Below are 12166 nucleotides of genomic sequence, written 5' to 3'. Positions count from 1 at the left end.
TATCTTCCTGTCAAATTCTTTTTCAATTGTCTTCAATTTTTCTGAAATAAACATTACATTTGTTAATCAGCACAAGAAAACTAGAATTGAAATAGCTAAAAACATAATTGATAATGCCAGAATAATTAGGAAAGGTATATACAAACAAATAATTTTGATACTACAGGCATGTTCAGGCTACACATACTGAACCAAGGAGAAAAATTAAAATTTAGAGTTTAGGTAATATAAATGTTAAAATAGCAATACAAAACAAATACACACATATACATTTCAGTTTTTCTGAAAACCAATAACATTAGTTTTTGCATCATCTGTGCAGAATAATTACGTTTTAACTTCATTATTCTTTTAGTGAGCAGTCTGATTTTATTTCAGTATTACTCTTTCTGTGATCCCATTAATTTTCTCTAGTGTTACAATTGAAAGACATCAATTTATCTTGATTCAGATTTTCAAAGACATATACTGTATACTACAATTGGAAAAACTATTTCTATAACAGCACATGCCTTTGTTAGCATGCCTGCACTTTAAATTTTAAAATAAACATTTAAAGATTCAATTTACCGTAACTTTGATTACATAAGGACTAAGTAAATGTCTTTTTTTGCAGATAATTAAATCAGCTATTTTCATGAAGGTGTTGACAATACTACACATTTTTACTGAGATGTACTGTACATTCAACTGATCTCATAGAAACTTCCTTTAGTAAGTATGCTTAAGGCTGCAGATTTAAATGACAAATGTAATTGTATTGGCAGATTGAATTGTAGAGCAGGCAAAATCTACTGCAGATGTTTGTGACACAGCATTTTAAGGAATTTTCATATTTTGCATTGCTAGGATACCTAAAATGATAAATAGTAAAACTTGATTGCTGTAGGTAAGGGTAGCAATTCCCATATCCAGTACTCCTCTTTGAAAAAATGACACAAAGCTGGAGGCTTTCAGTGCAACCACAACACACCAGAACACAATATACAATTAGGCATCCTGATTTAAGATGCAATTTTGGGAAACAGAGTAAAGCATTCATTCATTCCTTTATTTATTTATTTATTTATTTAATTTTACTTCTATGCTGCCCAATCCCGAAGGACTCAGGGCTGCTTACAACAATAAAATTACAGAACAGTAAAAAGAAGTTAAAAAATGCTATCTAAACACTAAAACCATGGTTAAAACTTATATAAAATAAACACAACATGCACCCACACAATTCATACACATTCATAGGCTGCAAAAAGCCATCTTATATTGTTTTTCATGAATTTTATACCTCCTATGTATTTATGTAGAAGACAGCTTGCTATTCTTGCAACTCTGCTCCTAGGAGTATGGAATTTGGGACATTCAGGTTTCTGAGTACAATGGACAGGTTAATCAGTCATCTTATCCTTTCTTCCTCCTCCATGTAAATTGCTCCTTCTTTAGGGACTGCTTTCTGTTTCAGAAGCATTTCATCCTCTTTTGAAGACTGTCTACCTCACTAAACATATAACAATGGGAAAGAAATAAATTCACTTCCTTTCAATATGTGGAGAGTCAAGTAGGCTTCTCTCCCAATAAATTGATGTATCCTTAATCTGGCCCTAAAGTTCAAAGCTGGACTATGCTAAGCCTGCAAATTGACCTACAGGATTAAAGCTTGTAGTGGACCTGACACCCCCCCCCCCAAAAAAAAGGAATACTGACCAGTAGAGGGAGAGCTGGTCACCTAGTTTAGGTTAGATTGGGAAATGGTCCAGCAGGTATGTCAAACTCAAGGTGCCGGATCTGGCCCACTGGGTACTCAGATCTGGTCTGTGGGACCACCCTGGAAACAGCAAAGGATCAGACCATGGTGCTTCTGCCAATAAAAATAGGCTCCTAAGCTCCGTTTTCAGCTGCCATGGCCACCTGAACCCCTCTGCCAGTAAATACTGCTCGGGAGGGCGGCACAAGAGCTTGGGAGCCTGTTTTCGCTTGCAGAGTGCTCAGACCACCACAGGTATCCCCAACAGGAGTAACATCGAACTGCCCGCCCACCCCTGCAGTCAAACACAATCCTGATGTGGTCCTCAATGAAATCAAGTTTGACACTCCTGACCTACAGCTGCAACTAGTAGGCAGAACCAATACGATGGTTAATGGGATCTGTGGGGATGATGAGAACCGTCGTATTGTGTTATAAAAATAGAGCAAAGAATTCCCAGGTTGACTGTTAGTGAATGTATGGCTATGTCTTTTCTAGCTGTGATTTGTCATTGTAACCATCTCCGTAATTATTAGATCTGATCCTCTTTAATAATGTAATTACAGTATTACTGTTTAGATTAGATTTATAAGGCTATCCAAATACGAAGGACTATGAGTTACTAACAACAGTCCTTTACATATTTTTTACAAATAAATCAGATGAATTCATTGAGCAAGCAAATATAGATCAAGTCTTTAAAAGTCTGACTTTATGTATAAAATTCTACTGAATCTTATAGAATATTGCTTCTAAGTACATAGACTTGCGCTCATACAGAAAAAAAAATATTTTGAACCCAGTGATGTTTGTTTGCAGACCAGAATCTTAGTACTTTGCAGAATTACCTGAATTGAAGTCATTTTTGATAAATTTAGTTGCTTATTAGAAGTAGGGAGATGTAATTTTTGATTTCATATTAAAAAAGATGTCAAGGAACCCTTGATGCTGCCCTAGAATATAAGTATTCTTGAGCTGTAGGAATGGGCAACATGCTATAGAATCCATCAGGTTTATTTTATGTTGACTCAAGCTGAGAGAATATAATTAGAGGAAATCCTCAATTTAAGGTTCTTGTTCTATAATTCTCCTGTTAGAGTTAATTGGTTGGTCTGAAATGTGGCTTTGGGATTTTATTATATGTTTGTATGGTCTTTTCTACACTAATTCAAATAGCCTATATTTTAAAATAGCTCTGTAAGGATTTGCACAGAAATAAATGCATACATAAGCTGTACCTCAACTTTTAACTGTCACAACTGCTACACAAACTCTCCCACACAAATACAAGCAAAAAGCCTTATACCAGAACAGTCCATTACAAAGAAAATACCCATCTTGTGCAAAAGAGTGGTACTTAAACTTTATATCATGCAGGCAGGAAATAAAGAGGCGCAAGAATTTGAACTTTTATCCCATTAGGGTTTGCATTTGTTATAGAGCAGTCATTGTAATTTTTGTGGCATGAAATCTTTGTTAATTCTTCTACAATAAATCTACCACATACTTGGGGTCCTTGAAAATCTACTTTTTAAGTTGCTCTCGTAGCTGAGCTTGCAACAGTGCAATTGTTTATAAGTAGAACACTAGAATTGTGTAACAGAGAATAATGTAGCACTTACATTGTTCCATTTTCAAAAGTCTTTGTTGGCTTTTTAGTGTTGAATCTGCTACAATCAGGGCAGGCATATTATTGGTAATAGGGAGTCATATTGAACATTAACATATTGAACAACAGCAGTTCCATAGCAGAAGAGAATTTTTTGTTTTATGAGCTCTAGAGAGGAAAGATTTTAAATGATGTCAAAGTGCCACAAAATTTTTATGATAAGAATCTACACAGTGCTGTCAATGTTTGGATTTGAAATTGCAGAAGTTTCCAGAGCCATAAAGATATTGCAGCCTCACTGATCCGTGGGGCTTGCAAATCTTTTCATTAGAAGTTGACATGGTTTTATTATCCAAATAAACATTTTTGATATGTCCATTTTGATGTTACTTTTCCTGCCTGATATTCAATGTTATTGCTAAATAAATTAGAAATAGTAAAAGAGTTGTGTGTGCTTGAGGGTTTTGTGAATTGGTTTCTCTTCCCGACTACTAAAAATTGGAGCAACCTGAACCTTAAGAATAATTAAAAGTGAAATACAGATGTAGAGAATGATAATCTTGAATTACCTGCATGAGACTGGATTATAAGTATAATGGGAAACTCCGATAAAACTACACATACACATTAAACTGAGTTCTGTTTAACAGTGACATAATCTTATTATGTGAAGTTCTTATTGAATCAATAGAAGCAGAATTTCTATAATGTTTGGATTCTTATTCTTTCTGTTAAAATGACAAATTTATACAATCTGGAAATTTTTGTTTGTTTTATCTTATTTTAGCATAATGATTATAAGATTGGATTAAAAGAACCATTGGTTTCTAAAAACAATCAAATTACCTGTAATCTTGATGGATTAAGATTATTATCACTCTCTTTTAACATCTTGGAATGGAAATACATACCTTAATACAGATTCTTCGTCATTTCCATTTTCCACACAATTATAACCATAATTCTTATACAAAATCCTCCAAATCCTTTATTTACGTTTTCAGATGTTATATAGCACAATTTTATGCAATATAATGAACAGCATCACACCAGCTACAGAAAGAACTGTGCTGTAGTTGAAAACAATATCCTGGAGCACCAACATGGGCACAGCACAAAATTCACAACACTACAAATAACTTTGAAATGTATTTTAAAAATAGACAGCTACAGACTGCAGAACCACTTATGATTCTAAACATAGCAGAATTGCCAGTGCAAGGACACTGGTTTATGAAGGCTGCTTCAGCCACTGCAAGTTCATAAGGAGCCTGAATAGGCAGGGCTTAGTGGAAGTAGTGTCATCTCCCCAACTTTTTCCAATTTATGACAGTTTGCTTCAAGACAGATGGTTCTTGAGGTCTGTTGCAGGAATCCATTGTACAAATCAGTGAAGTAATGTTTAAAACTGTAAGATGAAAGGAAGGGGACTATCACATCTGCGTCAATGGTTCCAATTAGTAGGCACTGGGACATATCAAGAGAGCTAAACAAAATGAGACTGAAGAGTTTAAACAGGGACGAGCCTGAGAAAAATCTTTGTTCCATTGACAAGATTATTAATAGTCTCTTAAGGTCACTGGGTTCCATGTTTTAATTCACCATCTTTCTTGTCTTTTGTTTTTTACTTAAATGTTGCTTCTTACAAGAAACCTCCAATAAAAGAACCTTAACACTGTTCTGTACATGTTTTGTTTTCAGTCCTTTTAGTTTTGTTTCTAAACTTTTTCTTTTCTCTTCAATTTGGATACCTTCTTGACAGTTCCATTTTTGTTAAGGAGCTTCAGAACACGCTCTTTGTGATCCAAGACCTTTAGCATGGATTCTCGAGCCTCATTTATTTGATCCATTACAAGTTTACATCTCTGCATATTTCCCTGAAATGTAACAAATATAAAATGTTAATATTTCAAAGTACTGCATTTTATCTTCAATCATCTTGAAACACCAAAAAGTACAGAAATTGAAGAACTGAAGTATTATTGTAGCATATCAGAAGGGAGCATTCAAAACAATGTTTTCATGTAACACGCCTCCCCAGTTCTTGCCAACAATTTTCTAATACAACTGGTTCCTATAGAAAATGTGAAAATTATTGCATACAACAAAAGTGAGATAAATGATAGCAAGGTATTGTATAGGGAGCCAGATGCCAACACCATAACTCTGTTCCGCAACTCCACATCCCCTTCCCTATTCTGCTTTTCACTAAAATTAAGTTTCAAATGTATTAATGAAAAGCCTAGGAAACTTCAGTTGAAAAATATTCCCTTTTTATTTTAAAGTGTAGGCAAAAGATTCAACTGTGTTTAGCAAGAAATAGGCACAAGAAAAGGGAAAGGGTGGCCTGAATGTAAATGTATAGCACAAAAGTTGTGTAATAGTTTAGCATACATAAATTTATGAACTGCATTATGTAATGTCATGCTTTGAATGCAATATTGTTTGATAAAATAAATAATTTAAAATGGGTTGATAACAGGTTTTAATATCAGGGCCTAAAAACAAAATTGATAATATCAAATTATTTCTTTATTATAACTTTGGTTGAGTACATTCAGCTTTATTTTTCAGGTATTAAACATCTATTTATCCCAGAGATGTTCAGTTTTGATTGACAGTCCAGAAATTATGAATTAAAGCAGTTTGCTAAGAAAAAAAGGAACTAAATGAAAATCTTCAATTTACATACTATATTGATTACTTTTTTTTTACACAGCTGTTTCTAAAAAAAAAATAAAGACTTTATTCTGCAGCTACAGCAGAGGCCAAAGAAAATTAGCAAAATGAATACAACCCACCTGTATCAATTCATTTATTTGATGTAAATCATCATCAGTTGCTGCCTTTTTCTTCGGGATGATGCCTTCTTGTAAGGAAGTGAGTCGTTCATATACATCATGTTCCAGATTAGTCTATAAAAATATTAAAATTTGACATCTAAGCTTCACACATTTTCATAACACAGAGTATAAAATTAGAAATTCAAATTCAGTGTTTATCTGATTTCAACAGATTCTGTATAATTTCATTGCTTGATAGATGATATCAATATGTTTCAAAGAGGAAGAAGGAACACCCTAATTCACTGAATGAGGAAACATGAATTCTAGCTGCCTACAGTGTAGAAACACTATACACTATTCCATATAAACCCAAACCTTCTCCAATGCTTTAGTTCTTAATCTATATGCATAAAAGCCAAATACTATTCACGCATCATCATGAAATCTCTAGAACCGTAAAGCCTACAAACTTGAAACTTGGCACATGAGTTCTTCTTGGTTTCTACATGCTCACTAAGAAAGGATTTTTTGAAATTACCATCAGATCATTAGCTAGTTCTTATATTATTATTAACACACTCTGATGCTAAGGAGTTAGAAGTTCTACTTCACCTGAAATGAACTCTGTTCCAACTGCCAGTGGGTGTGGTCAGCACATGACTCATCCAGCCTGTGGGCTGGGAGTTTGGACATTCTACTCCATGCTAAGGAGTTCAGTTTTGTAGCACAGGTATCCAGCTAATAGTTCCCATATAACTACCACAGTGTATAGATTAAAATCTTGATTCTGTCTAAAGCTTCATATACTTTTTAAAAACCATCAGATGTTAATGTGTAACAACCATATCTTGGTTTTTCTTTCTACACTTCTGGAATATAAAGACTTGGCCCTAAGCCTGAATGAACACTTACCTCTCCTACAATAGGGACAACAGGGAATATACAGTATATCCTCAGATCAGTGACTATATATCACTTCTTTAAACCAGTGCACCAGAGGTATGTTTTCAGCATTTGAACAAAATGTATCAATATTTATGCCTGATTCAAAGACCACCTCCCTTTCTAAACTTTTAGGTTTATGTGATACAAATTTACCTGCATCATTTTTGAAGAGAGCAATTTGTGATAGTTTTCTATATGTAACTTTTCAAATGACTTCCCAAACAGCTCTGGAATTATTTTATACAGAATCATCATGATTTTCCCACTTACCAACTGTAATAATTGTGCTGCACAGAGATGGACTTTCCATCCCTGTGCACGGCAAGATACTCCTTTCTGATTCGCTATCTCTTGTAACATAGCTTTCTTCTCTTCTAGAAGAAATGAGAGATGAGAAGGAAGCAAATAACCATGCAAAAAAAGAAAGTAGATTATTTTATTTTTACAGAATAAAAAGAGACACATTGTTTAGTAGACATATAATATATACATTGATTATATAATGGTCAACTTCAGTTATTGGAATGGAACAGCCTTAAAAATACTTCATATTTCAGTATATGAAGATGTTTTAAACAAAGCAAAAACTATTCAAGTGAAACGAGTGGAAAAGCTATTTCAATCTAGAAGGTAAGAATTTTAAAGTTTGTAAATAGGAATTTTTAGGTAGGGAATGTTGATTTCTGAAGATAAAGAATGGTAAGAAAGGTAGTGGATCTGGAGCTGAAAGATGAATTTTTAAAAAAGCAAGATGATCAAGTTGGACAGAACCTATAACACTGGCTTATGGCAGTAGGTAAGGTTGGCAGAATCATGTGAGACTTAGAATAACTATCACTTTAAATATACACTAATCGACATACATTAAAATTAAATTTTATTGCATACAGCTCTTGAAGGATCATAACCTCCAATATAAACTTGGGAGATCATATACATTGAGAGTACTATGGAGATCTGAAATGTAGGCTGCTTCATTCAGAGCCACTGATTGCTGTGAACGCTGCTCTTAGCAATAGCACTTATATACTGCTTCTGGGAAAATTGAAATAGAGCCCCCTTTGAGTTTGTTGACAAATAGCAATAGCATTTAGACTTATATACCTCTTCATAGTGCTTTTTACAGTCCTCTCTAAGTGGTTTACAGAATTAGCCCCCAACAATCTGGGTCCTCATTTTACCCACCTAGAAGGATGGAAGGCTGAGTCAGCCTTGAGCCTAGTGAGATTTGAACTGGTGAACTACAGTCAGCAGAAGTACCTTGCAGTACTGCACTTTAACACTGCACTATTTTTGGTGATCAATAAATAACTGGATGCCTAGATAGACTACAGTTAAAATTCTGCTATTCAGAGTATTAACTAAAAGGAGTGGAAATAATTTGGTTACAACAAATTAGGAGAGAGCACTGCCACAGAACAGTAACATCTAAAGAAAGAAAGACAGGTAGCAACTGACAGAGGTAATGGACTGAATTAAATGAAATACATAGAATAATTAAGATGATTAGGTTGTAGGAATGAGTTACATTGTGAGTGTAGCAGGAGATAAAATCTCTCATCCCCCCCCCCCCAAAGGATAGCAACAGAACTCTGAAACACTTTTCCTAGGTAAGAGCAAGAGAAATGGAAGATGAGACAAGGAGAAGACAAGCAAATGGTAGATTTATGAGTGGGTTAATAAAAGGTAAAAGCTCTGGTGTGGGTCAGTGGTTGTGTATCCATCCTTGTTTTATTTGGCCTCTTGGCAGAAGCCATCAACTCATAGGATTGGGGTTAGGCAACACAGTTTTGTGCTGGCACCCTTTCTCCAGGGTTGATTCCAGTTAATGGTGATTGGGAAGGAGAGGTCCCTCCTTTGGTCTCTGCTATGTAGGGTGATACAGGGATTGGTGCTGCCTTATTCAATAGCAGACTGCTAGATGAACTTATCTGTCACTAAGGGACAGAATGCTGAAAATACCTAATTATATGCTCCTGACGAATTAAATAATGCTATGGGTATCCTGTTGTCTGGAGATTGTAAGGACCTGGATAGGGATCAGCAAGGTTTCAACTGAAATCTCGCAAGAATGTGCGGCTTTGAGTTTTAGGGCCTTCTACTTACAGGACTATGCCATCTTTGGTGCTGGATTGGGTTACACTGTCCCAAACAGACTATATGCTCAATTTGGTATGGCTGTATGGTTGAGCTACTGGGACCAGGTAGAAATGTGGTTTTTTAAATATACTCCTGCACATGGTCATTTTTTCTGAGCTACTTGAATCAATATAGCAATAGCATTTATTTATTTATTACTTAGATTTGTATGCCGCCCCTCTCCGAAGACTTATATACCCCTTCATAGTGCTTTTACAGTCCTCTCTAAGTGATTTACAGAATCAGCATATTGCCCCCAACAATCTGGGTCCTATTTTACCCCATTCGGAAGGATGTAAGGCTGAGTTAACCTTGAGCCGGTGGTGAGATTTGAACTGCTGAACTACAGCTAGCAGTTAGCTGAAGTAGCCTATAGTTCTAACCACTGCACCACCCCTGCGCATCAATATATGGTTGATGGTTTCTACTCCTAGGATGATAATGATGGACAATTTCTATCTGCTGTCCCTAGCAATAGAATTGGAGGTAGCTCAATATTACTACAGGGCTGCACCATGAAGCCTGCTAAACACCCGTTGACCTACTGGCATATTTTTTTAAAGGCCAATAAATTTGCATCCTCTCTGCTCCTAAAGGCAGCTGCTAAACACCTCCAATGCCTCCAGCTCCAATGCTGCCACCTCTCTGTTACTTGGGAAACATATGATCAGTGCAGTGGGTATTTCTAATGTATCAGTGTATTCTTTCCCCATCTACAAATTATGCAAGCCTGCACAAGAAGGTGGATATCACTTGTTATATCTACTTAATACTTCACAGTAGAAACACAGGATCTGCTCATATGGTCTAATCAAATTGAAAATGTGGGAAATACCCAACAATCTGGAGAGCAATTCTATTGGAAGACGTACAATCTCTGGAATATATAGATGATTAGAGCTTCTGATAGGCAATAGTCACTTGTGCCCTCATTATTTCCAGACTGAATTTCTCTAAATTTTTATTATACGTGGGCTTGTTAGAAACTTTGGCTGGTACAAATTCAAGCTTGTAATAACCTATAAAATGCCATGGTTTGGCACCTGGGTATTTGTGAACAAATTCTACTTGTTCCATGTAGAATTTGCTGGTAAAGAACACATACTGAGAGTCTCTACTTCCTATGAGGTGCAGGAGGAGCAGATTAGAAGGTGAGTGTTTTCTACCAGAATTCCCTTAAAATGGATATCCCCAGCAATAAGACTACTATTAACCAACGTAATACTTTCCAAGACCTGGTTATTAGACAGCATTTAACAAATGAATAATTGATGAAAAATGTATTTGGAATGTGTATTGGTTATGATTATTAATAGTGGGTTCTATTTTATTTGGCTATTTATTACAGTAATATAATTGCTTGAGGTCAATAGGCACACTACACAGGTAAAGGTCATACCTTGTGGTACAAATATGTAATGCAGTATAAACATGTCTGTGAGGTTTTTTTAAATTCTATTCATGTTAGCTATCAAGAAAACCTGCAACTGTAGCAAAGCTCTAAATATACACTTTCAGCTCAGACACGTTTCAATAATTTGTTAGATTTAAAAAATATATAGTAAGAGACTGCAATTTCTTAAAATGAGGGAGATGGGTTGCATTGGCCAAGGACCATTAGGTTTATGGTTTAACCTTTTTTTCTTCAGGTGCCGAAAGAGTATGCACGCATGCTACCTTGCATATGTGAGTGCCCACACCCATAATTCAGTGCCTTGGGAGGGCGAAAACGGCCTGTTTCCCAACTTTTGGTGGGCCCAGTAGACTCATGTTTCGCCCTCACTTCCTTGGAGCCAGGGGAGGGTAAAAACGCCCCCCCCCCATTCCCCTGGGGGCTCTCTGGAAATCAAAAACGCCCTTCCAGAGCCTCTGTGCGAGCCAAAAATCAGCTGGCCGGCACACACATGCACATTGGAGCTGAGCTAGGGCAATGGCTCATGTGCTAGCAGATATGGCTTCGTGTGCCACCTGTAGCACCCATGCCACAGGTTTGCCATCACTGTTTTAGGGGAACTGTGGATTTCAATGAAATACGTGCATTAATACGTGCAAGACTTACAAAGTGGCGCTCAAGGCGGCAAGATGCGCGTACCATGCCGCCTTGATTGCATCAGCGGAATCCCGCCCGGCTGCCCTGTTTAGGGTGACCCGCTCCCTTCTAAATCAGGGGGGAGCTGGGGAACCCTTGCAGGGCAGTGCTGAGGAATTTAACTCGTTTTTCGCTGATAAAGTCACTCAGATCCGAGCGGAACTCGACTCCAATTGCATAGCAGTATCGGCTGACAATGAGTCAGTCGAGGTGACTGGGGCTAAACGTCTTTGTCCATCTGTCTGGGAGGAGTTTGACTTGGTGACACCTGATGAAGTGGACAAGGCCATTGGAGCTGTGAATTCTGCCACCTGCTTACTGGATCCGTGTCCCTCTTGGTTGGTTTCGGCCAGTCGAGAGGTGACACGGAGCTGGGTCCAGGAGATTGTCACCGCTTCCTTGGGGAGGGGGTCCTTCCTGGCTCCTTATAAGGAGGCACTTGTGCGCCCCCCTCCTCAAGAAGCCTTCCCTGGACCCAGCCGTGCTTAATAACTACCGTCCAGTCTCCAACCTTCCCTTTATGGGGAAGGTTGTTGAGAACGGTGGTGGCGCTCCAACTCCAGCGGTCCTTGGAAAAAGCTGATTATCTAGGGTCCCAACAGTCGGGTTTCAGGCCCGGTTACAGCACGGAAACTGCTTTGGTCGCGTTGATGGATGATCTCTGGCGGGCCCGGGACAGGGGCTTGTCCTCTGTCCTGGTGCTTCTTGACCTCTCAGCGGCTTTCGGTACCATCGACCATGGTATCCTTCTGCGCCGACTGGAGGGGTTGGGAGTGGGAGGCACTGTTCTCCAGTGGTTCTCCTCCTACCTCTCTGGTCGGTCGCAGTCGGTGTTAGTGGGGGGTCAGAGGTCGACC

The 12166-nt window shown here is 37.5% G+C and overlaps 1 protein-coding gene and 1 long non-coding RNA gene across 17 annotated transcripts in view; one reads left to right on the top strand and one right to left on the bottom strand.

Moving 5' to 3' along the window:
* The window catches only part of LOC139167907 (uncharacterized), a 33499-nt gene that overhangs the window by 1090 nt on the left and 20243 nt on the right, over positions 1-12166 (top strand). The window contains exon 2 of the long non-coding RNA XR_011559204.1: positions 617-714. This is a non-coding gene — a long non-coding RNA (uncharacterized lncRNA). The remainder of the gene's footprint in view (positions 1-616; positions 715-12166) is intronic.
* SAP130 (Sin3A associated protein 130) overlaps positions 4316-12166 on the bottom strand; it is a 30442-nt gene continuing 22591 nt past the window's right edge. For 10 of the 16 annotated variants that reach the window (XM_070753008.1, XM_070753012.1, XM_070753010.1 and 7 more), the window contains 3 exons: positions 7352-7455; positions 6152-6265; positions 4316-5227 (listed from right to left, as the gene is read on the bottom strand). In XM_070753008.1, coding sequence (XP_070609109.1) covers positions 5069-5227; positions 6152-6265; positions 7352-7455 — 377 coding nt within the window. In that variant the 3' untranslated portion in view covers positions 4316-5068. The remainder of the gene's footprint in view (positions 5228-6151; positions 6266-7351; positions 7456-12166) is intronic. The other 6 variants (XM_070753011.1, XM_070753016.1, XM_070753018.1 and 3 more) reach the window with 1 other exon arrangement.

Source organism: Erythrolamprus reginae, chromosome 5, assembly GCF_031021105.1.
Source record: "Erythrolamprus reginae isolate rEryReg1 chromosome 5, rEryReg1.hap1, whole genome shotgun sequence".
In the NCBI taxonomy this organism is placed as follows: Eukaryota; Metazoa; Chordata; class Lepidosauria; order Squamata; family Dipsadidae; genus Erythrolamprus; species Erythrolamprus reginae.
Note: the sequence above shows the minus strand (reverse complement) of the source record. Positions and strands in the feature narration are given on the sequence as shown.